Consider the following 18,560-nt stretch of genomic DNA (forward strand, 5'->3'; position numbering starts at 1 on the left):
CAGACAGAAGGACCAGGATCAGAGCAGGACGAAGGTCAAGCTAAGGTCAGTCGCGTTTAGAGCCTGATGTCTGCAGCAATTACAGTAAACCTTGATAGGATTAATCACCACGACTGGACACATACACACACACGCACACACACACACGCACGCGCACGCACACGCACACACACGCACGCACGCACGCACGCGCGCGCGCGCGCGCGCGCGCGCACGCACGCACACACACACACACACACACACACACACACACACACACACACACACACACACACACACACACACACATAAACACACAAACGGCTGCTCAGGAAAGGAAAAAAATCTGCTTCACGTTTTTTTTTCAATCTTATAGAAAACAATTATTATTGAAAAATAATATAAAAATGTATTTAAAAAAGACCAGTCATTTCAAACCATTTTTGACTTCACTTCACTCGCTAGTCGTACAAATGAAGTATAGTTTAGTTTGTTTTTTTGGAGCGTGGTTGGATTTCCTGAAGCTAATATGTGAGAAGATTTATCATCAACATGCAATAACTGTCAGAATGAAACACGTGTACGAGTCCAACATTCACCGAAAAACTTTCTTCCTTTCATGAACCGTTATTTCCAGGACGCTAATATGAATTTGTGTTTAATGGAGAAAACATCTCTTTTTGTGTTAAAGCAGCACTGGGTAGTAAGTCAACTAAAAACTAGTTGAATGACTTATATACTGTGACTTGAGGTGTTTTGTGTGATTTTTATTTTCACTGTAAAAGTTCTTGGGGATGGTGTGAACATGCTACATATCGCGCTGGTTGTGGTTGTGTGTGTGGGGGGGGGGGGGGTTAAGGTACAAAAACAAAGTTAAAGTTATGTTATTTACAAAGCCGTCATATCATATTTAATTATCCATAATCTGATTCATTACCTCATCAACATCCATCCTTCATTCATCAATGGAAGTCTGGAAACAGAAAATTCATTAAACTGCTAGAAACCGAGACATGGCAACTTTTGCGACGTTTAGCGAGTGCTCATGGGAAATGTGGTCTCCCGTCGGGCTGAACACTACCACTTTAGTCCACTGGCGTCGCTAGACTAAAAATCGCAGAGCTGCTTTAAATAAAGGTGAGATTTTCAATCAAAAACTTTTATAAACGAAAAACAAAGATGATATACAAGTTTTTTTCAATTTTTTTTTTAATATATTCTGAAAAGATCTGTCAAAAATGTACAAAGCTTTACACAGCACAAAAAAACTAAACAAAAAAACATTTAAATTACACATTTGAAGTGTCGTGGTTGAACAACAAGCGGTCCAGGACCGACGCACACAAACACAACACAACAGGAAGAACATGCTGGTGGACGACGACGGCTCAGTTGAACACACGAGGCTCCAGACACGAGCAGCTGCTGAAGCTCCTCTGATGCCAGGATGGAAAGAAAAACAACAAACAAAAAGTTTGGCAGCGACTAAAGTATGGAAAAAAGCGACACCACAACTACCAAGAGAAGGTAGAGTGACGACAAACGTAACACACAACATAAGAAATGATCAAATTATGACTTTTGTTTTATTCCACCATCCAAGATTCTGTCGTTTGTGATCACTGAGTTACAAAAAAAAAGATTTACTGGAAAGCACGCCTCATTGAACAGGGATCCATGTAAAAAAGAAGCTTGTTTACAAAAGTCACGATAACTCAGCAGTTGCTGGTCTGCAGGTGAGCGTCGCTCAGGAATGTGTCGTAAACGCTGCCCTCGTCCTCAGAGCTCAGGGCGCTGGAGCTCAGGGTGCTGCGGTGAGAATGATGGACCTTCCTCCTGAGGACACACAGGGTTTTTAGGGATACAAGTGGCTGAAGAGCGCCGCCTGCTGGTTAGGAAACAACGATGAACTTTTGTGAGAAACTGCTGATTACGTGAAAAGGAAGTGGTTACTTATTTAAAGCCCATCTCGAGATCAGAATCATAAATAAATTATAACTGTATTATTCACTGATTTATCTGCATATCAGCAAAAAAAATATGTTTGTGTCAACAACATAACTTTGAAGGTTCATGCTTTAAAAAAAATAAATGGTTATATATGATCTTGGAAGATTTCAGAAAATGTTTCATTAATAAGTGCTTGTGTAACAGATTAAACTAAATTAATATACAAAGTTTAACAGAAAATTCAACATTCAAAGACATTCAAATAGAACATTCTCAAATTGAAACTGTTTATTGAATTGAATGTACTTCAGGTCAATTTGTGGCCAACATAAAAAAAACATGTTTAAAAATGCATTGCTCTAATATTAACAGAGAATCAATTTCAACAGGCAAAAATAATTTAGTATAAATAGTATGTGTTTATTCAACTTCCTAACTGAAATGAGTATGATAGTTTTATTCTATAGAAGTATATCAGTGTCATCAAGATATAGAATGGTTATTTAACTTTTTTTTTTTTTGGAACTTTAAACTGTGTATTTTTAATTGTTAAATTAAATAATTGTAATAATGGAATCTTTTTTAATGAATAATTGAATTAAAAGATTTGAATATTTAATGAAACAAATCTTTCTTATTGAATTTTAAAGCCTGTAAATGAAAAAATATTGAATCTAGAAAATATATTTTTGAATTAGAATATCAAACTCTATACAAGACATTTTTTAAAGTATTAATTTCCTTAAAATCAGTTATTGAAGACGCAGATTTAATTATTCAATTAAAATAAATTCAACAATATTCAAATATTCAAAAAACTATTTCAACGTTACAACATGTGAATTACTTCTATATTATTATCTATATATATATATATATATATATATGTTTCCTTTCTTTAAATGTATATTGAATTGAAGTCCAGATCTAGATTGATTTCTTGGGTCCGGCTCGGCCCGCCGGACTTACTTCAGCTCCGTGTCTTGTGCCGAGACTTTGGCCTGCAGAGCCTCCTGCAGCTCCTGTTGCTCCTCCAGGTCCCGGAGAACCTTCCGCCGGACACCCTCCAGTCGTTCCACCTCACACTCGCTCTCGTCCAGCTGACGCTTCAGAGCCTTGACGCGCAGAGACAGCTGTGACGGACAGGGAGAGGGGGGGTTAGAGGTGAGGGGAGCCCATGTGTCAGGGGTCGCTGGGGTCACAATTAGGGGGGTGACGAGAGGTTTCAGGGGCCGACACGGAGAATGGTATTTTAAACCTCATCGCTCAAGAAGAGGGTTTATGGTTTCCCACCTGATCCCTCTGCTCCACGTGTTGAGTCCTCTCCTGGTCCAGAGTGGCGTTCAGTTCCTTCAGCCTCCGCTCGGTTCTCCTCTGAGCTCCCTGGATGCTGCTCTTCTCCCTGAGGTCCAGAGAGGTCCAGAGAGGTTCAAACACACTTCAGGTCACTGACGCAACAACTACATATCGATTTAAACAGTCTATGAACGACATGGAGAGCAACAGTACAAATATTTTGATGTTTAACATGCATTTGTTTGTGTGTAGTTTAATCAACAATGTTGTGTAGAAGGTACTTTTTATTAACCAAGAAGAAAGGATGATGGAAAAAGAGTATGAAGTGAGTAGTAGAGCGTTTATAGAGTTAGAAAGTGAGTCTTAAAGTGGTTTGGGATGAACACATACAGAACTACACAGACTCTGTTTTGTTCCACTAGTAAACAACTAAAATAAAAGAACAGGAAGAAAACTAGAGTGTAAAAATAAAATGATTCACAGTAAGACACGGCTTAAATAAACTGAAATTGAAATTTCTCTTTCTCTTTGATTATGTCAGTTGTTGTCATTAGTTGGTTTCCATGGTACTTTTCAGCAAAATAAAATGTATTTGATGGTGTTTTCATTGTAAGAAAACTGTGTCAGTGTTATTATTATTCGTTGACAAATCGAGTGCGGGACGTCGACAGCAGTGGCGGCTGGCCCATAGAGGGCGCTAGGGCGCCACCCTCCCGAAGTTTTTAAAAAATTTCTTATCTTTTTTTTTATATTGTATTGTATTTTATTTATTTTAGTTTGAAAATGATCATCAACACTGTATGTTTGTAGAATTCTTCAAACTGAAAAACTATATTTATTCTATATAATTTATTTACGTTCTGCTAATAATCTTGGTTTGTGTCGTCGTTCGTCTAATCTTGTCTATCTGAGGTGTGTGTGTGTGTGTGTGTGTGTGTGTGTGTGTGTGTGTGTGTGTGTGTTTGTGTGTGTGTTTGTGTGTGTGTGTGTGTGTGTGTGTGTGTGGGGGGGGAATAGCCCATCAGTGACATATCGTTTACGCAACTCAGCCAATGACATATTGCGGAAAAAGTGACAGATAAGTGTAAACTCTGATTATGATTTTGGGGGCTGGAAAAAGTGACCCCTTTTGTTATACATAAGCCTAAATGTTCACACTATGCTCTCTTCTAATCTTATAAGACATGTGTTGCACATTCTTCAAAATAACCTAAGCGTCGTGTCAAATATGTAAGAATTTTAAATAAAGAGCCATTAAACGGCTTAATACTGCAGTGATTAGTTGGCTGGGCGGCAAAGCATAACAGGATCTTGTTGATTCCAGGTCACCGTTACTAGGAGAGTTGTTGAGAGGGAAAGTACTTCACATGATACATCTCTCCTGAACTTTGACCCCCATCGATGCAAGTGTTCTGTGAATCAGTCTGAACCGGGTCATGTGGTGGTACCTCTCTTCACTGCGCAGTCGTTCTTCCAGCTCCTGTATCTTCACTTCCAGGAGAGCCAACCCCGGAGTGTGGCGCGGCTGGTCCTCCATGTCCGCCACCCGCGACCTCAGCTCCTTCACCTGCGAGACCCGAAGGCTTAGTATGGGGATCCACACCCCGGTTCTGACCCGAACTCACCTGTCGCTCCAGCGCGCTCTTGTCCATCTCCAGGTCGTGTCTGGCCGACCGCTCCTGCATCAGCTCGGACCGCAGCTGGTCCACCTGAGGGAGACCACCGTCATTAGACCACCTAAATCAGACGGACCTCAGAGTCCCGGTCCTCACCTGGTCTCTGGTGCGCGAGACCCGGTCGTTCAGCAGCTCGGCGCCGCTCCTCTCTTCGTCCAGCTCCATCTCCAGCGTCTTCATCTTGTCCTGCGATCACATGTTCGTCTCGTATGTCCGCGTCATGTAACCCCTCACGACCCCGGCCACTTTAAGACTCGTGGGGTCGTGACCCTGCAGCCCTTGCTCACCTCCAGACCCCTGACCTCCCGGTTGCGGTCGGTGTGAGTGCTCTTCTCGGTGTCCAGCTCCTCTTCCAGGTGCTTGAGACGGTTGCAGAGAAGGTCTCGCTCCAGCTGAGCGCCGTCTCTCTCCTCGCTGCAGGTCAGAAGCTCCTTCTTCAGACGAGACACCTGAGGAGGAGTTTATGGTTTTCTTCTTTATTAAAACATTTAAATGTTATTTAAACATGCATTTTCATGCGTAATAAATGCAGGTTTCAGTTCCTCATCTTGAGTAATTATTATTATTTTATTTAATTTTTAATTAAAAATGAATATGTTTTAATAAAAAATGATGAAAAAAATCCTTCTTCTGATATTTTATTCTTAAATCTTCTCATACTGTGTTGAATATTGCAAAAATGATGAATCAAAACCATGTTTTGATTTATTCCGGTTAATATCTTTTCACATTAAATCTAATTTTGAATTAAATATTCACACGTTATACAAAACACTATCATTCTTCTGATACTTTAATGAGAACCAGTTTGAGTTATATCTCCTCATATTGTTGCAAAAATGATGAATCAAAAGCCCGTCGTGAGAACCAGTGACGGCTGGTCTGGTCCTGAACCTCCTCACCTCCTCCTGCTGGGTCTTCAGGCTGCTCTGAGCTCTCTGCAGCTCCGCCACTCGGTCCTTGTTGTTCCTCTGAACCTCCAGCAGGTCCTTCCGGGAGCGTTCCCGGTACTCATCCAGCTGAGTCTGGAGCCCCGACACCGACTGACGCGAGTCCCCCATCATGGTCTCCATCTGACCCCATGAGCAGAGCTTCAGCACCAGCACCAGCACCAGCTGCTGCTGTGGATCACACTCACCTCTTTGCTGATCTTCTCCAGGGCCCGGTCCAGCAGCCTCTTCTGCTCCTCCAGGTCGCTCTTCCCTCGGCGCAGAGCCTCCCTCTCCAGGTCCTTCTCCTCCAGGCGCCGGGTCAGCTCCTCCCTCTCCTTGCTCAGGCGGGTCACTCCTCTCTTGGCCTCCTCCAGCTGGGTCTTGAGGGAGCGGTTCACGTCCTCCAGCGCCTCCACGGTTTCCTCCGTCTCCGGGCTCTTGGCGGCACTGGAGTGATGTCGCTGCAGCAGAGGCACGAGAGGTTTATGAATCTCTCGAGAGGTTTGTTACCATGAGATGAAGCTCCTACCATGCGAGCGAGTCTCTCCCGGAGACGACTGTTGGCCTCCTGCAGCTCCACGTTGGAACCCACCTCCAGCACCGACTTGCCTGCAGAACCAGCTGCTGTCGCCTGCTGAAGAGAGATGGAACTTTCAAGACTTGATTTTCTTCTGACGGGAAAATACAAAAGATGAAGAGAAAAACAACTTGATAGAGTCGACCGTTCATTAACTCGTGGTACGGAGGAGATTAAACAAAGTACAAATCATCCGTTAAGAGAGCAGGTGTTTATTTTACATGATGGAAATCATCAGAGTTTTGAAAATAAAGGGATCATTTTGGGCAGATTTCACCAACATCTGGGAATATAGTTCTTTATCAAGCTCGTCATTTATGATCTTTATTTATAACTTAATTATACACAATAAAAGTACTTTTCCATCAACATACGGTAGAGCAGTCTCGCTGTTGAAGTCAATTTTTAATAACCACTAATGCATGTTAAACTATGAACCAAGTTTTGATTCACTGACTGATGATTCATTTTGAAATGGTTCATGTCGAGCTCAGTCGACGACTGACGCTGAACTCACTTCCGCAGGAACATGTTTTATTGATGAGAGAAGAACATCAGAGACTTCATTAAAAAAAAAAAAAAAAAGCATTATCTCTAAACGTTCTTGTCAAATCTTTCCTTCACGTCCATATCTTTCTGGAGAGAACGATGTTCTGAAACCCTTTGATGTCCAGTTAAACATCCATATCTCACAGTAAAAAACGTCAACTTGCCTCAATTGTATTATTATTTAGTACTTACTGTATTAGCAGATATTTGGAGGAGCGAGAAAAATGATTAAAAATCAAAACCTACGTCAGAAATTAGGATTAAATGTCCATCAATCAAAAGGCCTGACATGTCAAGGTGTGTCATATCTCGCGTCCACCTGGAGGCAGCAGCTGCACTTTTGTGTCTTTTCAACAAAACCAGTTGTTCTTTGTTCTACTTGTCATTTGAAACATCCTCCTCATGTTTGGAAAATGTTTCTCCCTCCAAACCTAGGCCGCTCAAAAGAGACAGAACCTGGTTCTGGGTTTACTGTCGCACAATCGAAGGAGGAAACTTCTCAATCTGAACTCCTTCTGCCAGAACTAAAAAAAGAAGTCGCTCTTCACACCGTGAGTGACGTCCTGCTGCTCCAGCCGAGAGCGTCTGATCCACTTCCACAAGTCGCCTCATTGTGTCAACTCCCATAACAAATACTAACAACTACACAACGGAGCGTATTTATTTTTTGATTGCGTGGCTTAGAGACGCTAGAACAGCCTCTAGTGTTTGCACAGGCGTAGAAATAATCGAAAAATAGTATCAGTTTGTCGAAGGTGTCGTCGTCTCATTCAACCCGCTTACGATACTTGAACAAATGTTTTTTTATTTAGATTTTGACAAATACTCAAATCCAGGCTGCTTTCCATGCTGCCGCTGTTCAGTAAGTAAGTCATATTTGTAGAGTCACATTAGATTAGATCAACTTTATCGATCCCTCTGGAGGTTTCCTTCAGGAAATAGTTTTTCCAGCAACACAGACGATAGATACATGAAAGAAGAACAAGAACAAAGTGCAATAAAAACAAAGCGCAAGATGACACAAAGGCAAAAGATACCAAGATTAACATAGAATAGAATCATCTTTTCACTCCTGCTCCCAAACTCAGAAATATACAATCCAATAGCAGGAGGAAAGAATGAGTCCCTGAGTCCATTAGTGTTGCATCATGGGAGGAGCATTTGTGTTTATATTGTTAACTAGTTTAAGCAGGTCAACTGGTCAGTTGTCCAGAATATATCCCAGCACAAATAGCTCAAGGCAAGTTTTTAATTACATTAGAAAATAAAATGTATGATCAACTCGACAATTGACCAAAATTTAAAAATAAATAAAAAAGTTAAATTTTTAATGGAAGGATGATTACTAAAAAATACACGTTTCCTCTTTGCACAACTTTCAGCCATGAACAAAAAATGGTGATCGGACAATTCTCACCAACACTATTTTGCCCAAAGCAAACGTTTTTTCCGAAGTTACTACATCAACCACGTTAGAACCGCCACCTTCATCTCCTGTCTCGACTGAAAACACTTGTTTTGTTATTTCTGCTTGTGTGCTCAAAATAATGACCTTTTTATTGTTATTAATAAATACATTTGAACTGAAGATCTTACCGATCACGTGTTCACATATTTAACTGGCATTAAAATCTTCTGGATTCATGAATTCAATGTATTATAAGAATTTGATGGATCTGACTTTTAAGCCTAAAGACGCTCAAAATGATAAAAACTACTTTGACTTCAGGCATCAAACCATGGATTTGATCTTTGACAGGACTTTAAAATTTATTCACACACAGTTAAAGTCATTTTTATCAAATGTTTGCTCTACTTTCTCCTTCAACAAACATTTGAATGGATCTAAACTAGTGAGGCTCAGTGTGGAGGACTCACCTCCTGGAGTCTCTTCAGCTCCTCCTCCAGCTCCGTCTTCTCCTTCTTCATCTGCTCCTTCAGCTTCTTCACCTGAGCCTCCAGCTCGGCCTCTCGCTCGGCGCCGGACGTCTCCAGGGCCGCGAGCGCTTCGCTCTTCTCGTCCAACCCGGTCCGGAGCCGGTCCACGTCGGCTCGAGCCCGGCTCAGGTCATCCAGGCAGCGCTGCAGCTCCTTCACACGGTGAGAAGTTTAAACATTTAAGAATCGACTCGCGGCTGAAGAACTGACAGTCACCTCAGATGATGGACTCTGTCTCTTCACAGCTTCTCGGAGCTTCTGCAGCTCCAGCTCGCACGTCTCCTTCTCCGAGCTGGACTTCTGCAGCCTGCGTCAGAACAGAACATTGAGACCACCTGCTGGGAGACGGTGAGATCCAAAGAAACAGGACCAGAGCAGCAGAGGACATAATAAAATACGTTTCATCTTCGTCCGACCAAAGGATGAAAAGATTTTATTGATCCATAATAAAGAGGCGGAGATTTATTTATGGAACCTTTTTTTCCCTATATTGCTCAAAACCCTCATCGTACTTGGACTTATTAACCCTTGTGTTGTCTCGGGGTCAAGGGCGAACCCCCGAAAACAAATGTGTTTGTAGTATCCCTTTTGTTGTATCAGGTTCAAGGTGAACCGAACCCCCGGGAACAAATGTGTTTGTGGTATCCTGTTGTGTTTTCAGTTTTATCTTGACCTTTAAAGTATATACTTTATTGAATATTGTTTTGATTGTTTAAGTGCTTTGTGACCCTGGTCTGGAAAAGCGCTCTACAAATAAAAATTACTTACTTACTTTAGTTGTCTCTGGGTCAAGATGAACGACCTGGCTTCCATAAATACATATACAGTGGTGGAGGTCGTTCACCTTTAACCCAGAGACAATAGAAGGGATACAACAAACACATTTGTTCTTGAGCCTCCGGGTCACCTTGACCCTGAGATAACACAAGGGTTAATTCAATGTTCGAACAAAACAAAAAATGAAAGTCACCTGTAAAAATATCAACTGGGTTTTCAAAATGAATGGACAGTGAAATGTCAAACAAACAAAATTCTAAACTTCTCCAGCAACATTACAGTTTTTTCCAGACATCATCTCAGTTTTAAAACGATAACTAAAACTGACTACTTTAGTATTGATTCAGAAATCGTTATTATTTAGTAAACAGAACAAGAAATTAGTCTTATAAATAAAAGAATGCTATTAAAACTAGATACACTTATTACCACTCATTACATGAATATATTGTATTATTATATGTATAGTTGTGTAATAGTAACTACCTTTTAAAAGGGTTTGATAATTGTTTTAGAGCAAAAGGTTAATTTAATTCATTATTAGACTAGTTGAGGAGGAATGTGAGCACCTTCATCACAACAGACGAACAAACAGAAGCAGAAGCTGATGAAACACACGTCACAGAAACACCAGATGTTGAGGAAGAACCAGGACCACCTTCAAACAAACCCACAAAGGTGTCTTTGTGAGCCTGAGTGACGGTTCCGGGGGGTGAGTCGATCACATGATCACAGTTAGTAAATCAATCCAGTCTAATGATCAAACGCACTCCAATGTTCAAGTGCGCTTTTCAATCTATATGTGGAATAGAACCACGTCTCACTTTTGACAGCTGAGGCTCTTCCCGGTCCTGCCGGAGCTGAGAAGTCGAGTGACAGAGAGAGTTAGAAATCGATGGAAGCTGCTTCGTCTTCAGCGCCTCCTCATGCATTTTACACACGACTCCGGCGTGAAGCCGACATCAAACACGCCGCCCGCGTTTGAAGCCGGACACGAGCGGAATATGTTCCCGCAGATGGGATCGTTTTGATCAAATCTCTTCTTCCGCAGTGTGGATTAAAATAAACGTCTTTATCGGATCGCGCCTCCTCCTTCTGTGTCTGAGGGAGGTTCTTGGGTTTCACATCCTCACACCAGAGACGTCCAGAACCGCACCACTGACAGCAGTCCTGACCCGGCTTGCTCAGAAGCAAAGTCAATTCATGTCAATGTTGACGAGGTGACGTCCAATAACAGTGAAACTGTCGAAAGTAAGATGCTGAAAATAACTATCCTGAGACAAAAGTCAGCAGGACATTTTAGATTTCATCTTACTGGAGCTTTCAACACCTTCCTGTAGAAGTCAGAGGTATAGTTCAGACTACAGATTGGAATCTGTACTAGTAGGATTCCAGATCCTACTATAGTAGGATTCCAGATCCAACTATAGTAGGATTCCAGATCCTACTATAGTAGGATTCCAGATCCTACTATAGTAGGATTCCAGATCCTACTATAGTAGGATTCCAGATCCTACTATAGTAGGATTCCAGATCCTACTATAGTAGGATTCCAGATCCTACTATAGTAGGATTCCAGATCCTACTAGTAGAGATTGGAATTGCAATCTGTCCTTGGACAAATAGGAATTCTACCAGGACAATCTTCAATTATAATAGGAGAAACTGGGATTAACCCATATCAATATTAAGATCCCAGTTCAGTAGCAGGATTCCAATCTGTACTGGTAGGATTCCAGATCCTACTTGATTCCAATCTGTACTGTGACATATACATCACTTGTCAAATATTTACAATTTATCGCTTAAACTACAAGGATTATCCAAATTTTTGCTTTGAAAATCTGTTGGATTGTTTACATTTTGTTCTGGGAGTTTTTTTGTCTCTTTACAAAGATAAGTGAAAAATATCTTTAATTAAAATGTAAAGTGAAAGTTCACCCAAAAATTAAAATCCTTCATGTTCTCTTCAGCCTCATGTCGACTAAGGGTTGGGATTATTTTCAGAGTAATCTGTTCTTTCTTAGAGTTATAGAAAAAAAAAAATGTGTTCATTATAGCTAGCTCCACTCAGCTGTCTTGATCTTCGTCCAGGTGAATATCGCTTCCAGTGCTCTTACTATATTTACCCAGAGTACTTTCTGTTTGTATCGCTTGAAATCCTTTAAACTTTCCAAAAGATCATAAAGTACAGACTTATTCAAGTTTTTTCTGGAACAATTCCTCATGTTGAGGCTTCAATATAACATGGATGTTAAGAGCACCGCGGAGGTATTTGGATTTTTTTAAGTGTCTTTTTGGACGTAGACGAAGTGAGTAGACAACTGAGCTCCAGTCGCTACATTAAAATAAACAAACATTTTTGTCTATAACTCTAAAAAGGAATGGATTACTCTGGAAATAATCCCAACCCTTAGTCGAAAAGAGGGTGAGTAGAAAATGAGAGGAACTTGAATTTAGGATGAACGATCACTTTAACATCACATTAGTTTTAAACTGTGTTACAACATTTTAAATTGAAAGAAGAGAAAAAACAAGAGATACATGCACAAGTTTTTAGTTTCAAACAAGAAGTTTCTGCCTTTATCCGTTTTATTTTGGTTCCCGGACCGAGTTTGCTTCACTGCGTCTCTCTTCGTGAGAATATAACTCGAAAAACACACCCGTTGTTTCAGAGTTTTTCATCAGGATGGTCTCAGAGCTGATCAATATTTGTGGGAATCCACCAGTTTCCATGAAAGATTCAACTGCACAATAAGTGTGTGTTCAATACTTGAACTGGTGACGATCCATAATTAAAGCAGGAACGCTGCGGCGTCTGATGAAACCTTCTGTGACTGAACATCGAGGCCAACTCGCTGCACGAGAACGAGTATCAAGGCTTTTCTTTTTTTTAAATCCCTGCATTTGTGAGAAATACTCACAAGTCAGTAAAGTTCAAGTGTGGAAGTAGATCAGTGTCATCAGAACTTTGCATTTTTTTAATTGAATTAAATCATTAAAATATTGAAATTAGTTTTTATTATTGAATTCAATCACTTTATTATTGAGAAGCTTAAACTACTTTTTGATTACATTTTCAAAATTAATTTAAAAAGTATTTTAAAACGTTTGATATTCTAATTGCGAGTATATATATATATATATAAAAAAAATTCTCAATTCAATAATGTTTCATTCGTAGCCTTTTAAATTCAATATAAAAACATTCAAAGCCTTTTAAATTCAATATAAATGCTGGTAAAACAGCGTGAAACTAGAAACTTTTATTTTATAATTGGAACGTTTGGAAAAAAATGTATTCATAAAAAAACGTTTTTCTTTTATTATTTTACTCAAAAACTACTTCAATTATTTTAGTAAAAAATAAATGTAACCTTTCAATAAACAAACGATTTAATTCAAATATTCATCAAGTTTCAAGTGTAAAATTCAAATGTTTTGACGGCACTGATATACTTCCTTATTTAAACATGTACAGATAGAACAGTCATGTTTGGAACTATTCTGTCCATCATGTGTTCATGAGAGTCAGAAACACGACTTACTCCTGCTTGGTGCTGCTGAGCTGAGCAGTGGTCTCCTGCAGCCGAGTCCTCCACTGGTCCTCGTCGCTCCGGCAGCTTTCCAGCTCCTCCTCCAGGGTGAACATGGAGGCGTTGACGCGCTCGCGCTCCTCCTCGATCTGCTCCTGGGACTGAAACACACGATAAACTGGTGACGCTTCACGAAGCCTCGCCATCTTTGATCCACAACTGTAGCGAAACTTCACGTCGTCTTAAATCGAGAGCGATCCGAAGACGAGGCTTCATCACTAAAAACCTGTTCAAGCATCAATTTTTAATGTGTTGATATCGGAATATTCAAAACAAAAAGTGCGTCGAAGAAGTTCGTAGCAAACTTTTATCCAGCGTTTGTGCCGAAGATGAGAAGAGCAACAAGACCCTCTAAGCTCTCAGCGGGGGCTCGGCCTGACCCTCGTTCTTCGGAGCCTGACAGCTTCCAGATACTTTCCAGCTAAATGACAAGACAAAGCTGCGCTGTTGCAACATCAAAGCTGAATTGAATATTCCGCTTAATAATGCATGCTAAACACAAACTCCCAGATAAGCTCCTCCGTGCTCACAGGATTTCCCCGAACCATGAGCTCGTGCGCACAGAAGACACGACCTGGTTGTTTAGATCGTGGAGACAATTTTCTCACATTCTTGGTCAACTTTGTTTTGATAGAAAAGAAGTGAAGTTTTCAGTGAAGTGTCCAAGAACGTTGGTCAAACATGTAGAGATGGAGAGATTTATTTACATGTATGTTCTCACAAATCACTAGAGGTGTAAGAAAAAATGAATACATTTAATTATTGTTTATTTATTTCACGTGGAAGAGTTCATTTTTTAAAATTGTTTTTAAGCGCTTAATCGGTTTTATTTTTTATCTATTTATTTTGGCTTTCAAATCAATTTATTATTTTATGGTTTGTATTTGAATAAAGTGTGTATATAATTATATAAATATATTTTTTATTTACAAATTAAGATGAAAACATTGTTTCTTAATTTTTGTGTTGCAATTAAACCTTCTGCAGTCATTCTGTCCACAGCAACTAAAGGGACAGTGAAATCCTGCGAGATGCCGATGATGACTGAGGACGAGAGGATACGGTCGACTCCAATGCGTGACCTTGAGTGCCGAGAAAGACGCCTCAAAATAAAATTATTTAAGAATTATTATTATTATGTCAATTTCGACATATGTTGGTTTCAAGACAAATTAAATCAGTTACGACTTCGTCAAGAGTCATGTGGTCTGAAAATACTGCAAAACCAGAGTCAAGTACTCGACAATACTACATAAATAACCTTGTTACTACAGTATCCCAGCATATAGTGTCCCTGTATCATGATACGTATCGTATCACCAGGTTCTTGATGAAAGAGAATCATTTAGTTTCGTTTTGTCGTTTATTTTACAGATTGTGTGTTTTATGGTTGTGAGTGCGAGTCTTTTTGTTTGTGTGTTATTATTGTGTGGATGTTGTTGCTCCGCATGTTCGCCCACCTGTGTGACCTCCTCCATGGTCCTCCTCAGCGAGTCCATGTCCTCCCTGTACTGCTCCCTCAGCGTCTCCATCTCCTTGTCGTGGCACTCCACCTCCTCCTTCAGCGCCCCCTTCAGGGCGGTCAGCTCTCGCTCCCTCTGGTGCAGCATCTCCTCCTGCCGCCGGCGCAGCATGGTGGCCTCGGCCAGGTCGGCCTGAAGACTCAGCACTTCCTGAGGAACGATTGGGGGGCGGATGAAGGCGAGGATCGGGATTGGAGCGTTTTTTTGTCGCGTCGAACCGTGTGCAGCGAGTCCGAGTGATGCGACGTGTCTGGAAGCCTCCGCAGCGCCTCCTGGAGCTCGGCCAGGTGGTCTTCCTGCAGACGCAGACGGGACTCGGCTGCTTCCCGGGCCATTCGTTCCTCGGTGATCCTGCACACCAGAGAGAGAGAGAGATTAACACTAACATATTATTTCAATTTTCAGTTTTTATTCAAGAAAACTTTCTCAAACTCACTCATTAAGAGCCTGTCGGAGTTCATCCTCGTGGTTCTCCTTCTTCTGGCTGGCAGTAGATCCTGACTTCTACACACAAACACACACACAGACGCACAGACACACACACAGACACACACAAAGCAAGATAGAGCAGTGAGTACAAAGACAGATCCAGGGCTGGAGACATAGGAAAGAGTGTCAATGTGGCAAATATATTATTCGCTGTGAAACGTCTAAAAAAAGGCCGACTGTGAATCCGAGCCCCAGTTTCTCTCTCCTTCAGAAACATCTCCTCGTCTTGCCAGTGCTGCCGTGGACGACATGATCCGTGCATATAAACAGCCTTTTTTTAAAAGCAGCCGAGCCGAGGATTGTTCCTCGCCCACGACGACCCGGCGATTGAAAAGCTCCAAGAGCTCCAAAACCAGAACAACGCTGTCGTTTCCTCCCACACTCTCATTACGAGCGACGAGGATCTCGGGCTGTTTTTCTGTGCTTCGGGCGACACTTTTCTCGTCATCGCCGCATAGGATTTATTTCAGCGCCACTTTACTCTTCTCGGCTCACAAGATAATCCTGCTCGGGAGTTCTTGGTGAAATCGAGTGATCAAGAGATTTCGTCATGAGTTCTGTGGCACACGACGGATGAACTGATGATGGGAATCTTGTTTCACTGTAACTCTTGTAACTCAGGGTCTCGAACCCAACTGGGCGACTCTTCATAAGACTGTAGTTCACTTTTCTTCTAAACTTCTTGAACAAATTCATTGATATTTTGTTGCTTTATTGACTTTTGTGTGGTTTCACTGGGAATTTGGGTCATTTTTTGTCAAATATTGAGTTTTATTTTATTTTCAAAATCATCTTAATTATATAATAAAAACGAAATAAATAATGTTTATTTACCCTTAACCATCTGATGCTGAAGACAAGTGGAGTTCTTCGCTTGTAGCAGAATATCATTTGAGAGTCCTGCTCTAAATATATCATCTGACCAGTGAAACCTTTTTGTCCATGAAATACCTCAGTCAGATCAGATCAAATCATCTTTTTATTCACCCTATACTATTAATTTATGTAATTAAAATGATGCTATACATGTAAAAATAAATCTTGAAAGATGTATTTACCTTTTAATGTACACTTTTATTCGCATTTTATCCTTTATATATACACAAACTCTTATTTTATTGACAAATTATAGGGCTCCTGATGAAGAAAAACATCTAAATGTTGAGTTAAATAAAGATTTATAAAAGTTCTGTGGATTGAGGTAAGAGGTGTGTGTGCGTGTATAGCAGGGGAGTACAGGTGCTGCCAGGTATTTTAAAAACAAAGTTCCTTCTTCATCATCAAAACTAAAACCCTCTATAAAATGTTTATTGAAATAAACCTGCATGTGTGGCCACAGCTTTAAGAGCAGGTGATGCAACTCCTTCATGTTTATTTTGTATTATTATTTTTCCTCCTGACAGGCAGAGTCTAATTGCTTCATTTCTCTTGACATTGAAGATCCTCAAACTCTGAACACAAGAGAAGCTTTTTCAAAGTATCTCACCATTGCCAGAGGTTTAAGAAAATTGATTTTATGCATTTAAAAAACATCATTTTGATTTTTCCAGTCATATAAACAGTCTTATGATACGATACAACTAATGCTTATAAACATGTATTTTTTTTTACCAATTTTAAATAAAGATTTCTTCAAAGCAAGTCAAAGCTGTCAGTATCAGATTCCTCTGAATATTCCTGAGAAGAATGGAAGCACCAAACTAGTGAAGACGTTCTGTGACACGTCAGTTGATGGAACGCCGGTGCAGGAAAAATGCTGTTTGTTTTGACGTGTGATGCATCGTCTTCGCTCCTGTCGGGCGTTCATGTGAACAGAATCAATGTTTGTGTTTACAAGCGACTCGGCGGCAGAAGCGCACGAATAAATCATCTTCCCACTCTATGGTTTTTCCTCTGCTGAGGGAAGTCGTTGTTTACAAAGACGGACGGCGTGGTCACGACGCTGGAGGCCAGAGCGTCTCCCAGATGGTGCAGGGTTCCAATCCCACTCAATTATTGATGCCTCTCAACATGAGCCCCCCACCACAGCCACCGCCCCCCCCAACCATTCAGGTGCTCTGTTGCCAGGAGCGAGAGGAGACGCCGACCCGTCGAGGAGTTCCATGTCATTATCTCATCGTGACACGAGGAGGACACGCATGCAGATTTATGGAAAACACGCTTCACAGAAACGACTTATTCTAACGAGGCGTCAGAGAAGATGTTTTGGTTCGGAAGGTTTATGTTAAGTATGTCAGTGGCATCGGAATATTTGTATGGTTGAACTTAACATTTCAACTTTTTTATTGAATAATTATTGAAGATTTTTGTTAACAATTGAATGTTTTCTCTATTGGGAGGTTGAATGTATTTATTTTTTTAATTATTGAATACAAATAATTAAAAAATGAATTATTTTATTTTACACAAGGGTTTGGCTTAAAGTTAGATTAAGGAGTTCAGTACTGATATATCTTCTGTTGAATTTAAAAGGCTTGGATGTAAAAATAAATAAATTAATAGATATAATAAACTTTAAATATGTATTTTTGAATTATTTATATTGGTATAACCAACTCTATCTGTAGAACAAATAATTAGTTTTGAAAATATTACATTTTAAAAAAAGCGTTAAATATAAAAAATAATAAACTTAATCATTTAACAAATTAAACCATTAAATACATAAAATTATTACATTAAAATAAACAAGTAAATACATAGTAACATTTTAATAAAAAAATAAATATATTCATATACAATTCAAAATTAATTTTACAGTCACATCCTTGGTTAAAGCTACTTATAAACAACCACTTGCTCTTCAAATAAGTATTATTACTTTTTCATAGCATTACTTTTTCCCCTGAATTGAGCTCTTGATCCTCTGGAGTCATGAGTTCGAAGGTTCAACTGAAGGAAAATAATATTCTAGTCAAGTTATTTCTGCAGTTATACTCCGGGGGAGTAGATAATATTTAATATAATATTCCTCCTCCCACTTCCTGTAATAAGTATATTTCTGTGAACACACACACACATCGGTGTGTTCCTCAGTGTGTGTACCTTCAGTCTGCTGCTGGTCTCGTACACCAGGTTGACTTTTCTCCTCAGATCCGCTTCACTCTCCGAGTTGCTGAAGAAAAACACACTCCGGTCATGATGCGGTTCATTCCCCAGTTAGACCGTCACTCACCCGTCTCTGAGGATGTTGTAGACGGCTTGTTTGAAGTGAGTCTCCTCGGCCACGAGGGTGTCGGTGGTCAGCGAGCGAGGCGGGACCATCTGTCGGGGGGGAA

At 40.3% G+C, this 18,560-nt stretch overlaps 1 protein-coding gene across 3 annotated transcripts in view; it reads right to left on the bottom strand.

Moving 5' to 3' along the window:
* Positions 1–1,194: 1,194 nt before the first annotated feature.
* cgnb (cingulin b) overlaps positions 1,195–18,560 on the bottom strand; it is a 28,918-nt gene continuing 11,552 nt past the window's right edge. The window contains exons 3-21 of one of the 3 annotated variants that reach the window (XM_087786675.1): positions 18,458–18,546; positions 18,328–18,397; positions 15,230–15,294; positions 15,012–15,144; positions 14,731–14,943; positions 13,223–13,371; positions 10,499–10,534; positions 9,114–9,204; positions 8,838–9,050; positions 6,363–6,467; positions 6,040–6,294; positions 5,804–5,974; positions 5,189–5,350; positions 4,998–5,087; positions 4,851–4,934; positions 4,674–4,792; positions 3,223–3,331; positions 2,899–3,062; positions 1,195–1,815 (exon numbers count right to left, since the gene is read on the bottom strand). In XM_087786675.1, the coding sequence (XP_087642801.1) occupies positions 1,695–1,815; positions 2,899–3,062; positions 3,223–3,331; positions 4,674–4,792; positions 4,851–4,934; positions 4,998–5,087; positions 5,189–5,350; positions 5,804–5,974; positions 6,040–6,294; positions 6,363–6,467; positions 8,838–9,050; positions 9,114–9,204; positions 10,499–10,534; positions 13,223–13,371; positions 14,731–14,943; positions 15,012–15,144; positions 15,230–15,294; positions 18,328–18,397; positions 18,458–18,546 (2,439 nt within the window). In that variant the 3' untranslated portion in view covers positions 1,195–1,694. Of the gene's footprint in view, positions 1,816–2,898; positions 3,063–3,222; positions 3,332–4,673; positions 4,793–4,850; positions 4,935–4,997; positions 5,088–5,188; positions 5,351–5,803; positions 5,975–6,039; positions 6,295–6,362; positions 6,468–8,837; positions 9,051–9,113; positions 9,205–10,498; positions 10,535–13,222; positions 13,372–14,730; positions 14,944–15,011; positions 15,145–15,229; positions 15,298–18,327; positions 18,398–18,457; positions 18,547–18,560 lie in introns of all 3 variants that reach the window. The other 2 variants (XM_087786674.1, XM_087786676.1) reach the window with 2 other exon arrangements.

Source organism: Callionymus lyra, chromosome 3 (genome assembly GCF_982586985.1).
Source record: "Callionymus lyra chromosome 3, fCalLyr1.hap1.1, whole genome shotgun sequence".
Classification (NCBI taxonomy): Eukaryota; Metazoa; Chordata; class Actinopteri; order Syngnathiformes; family Callionymidae; genus Callionymus; species Callionymus lyra.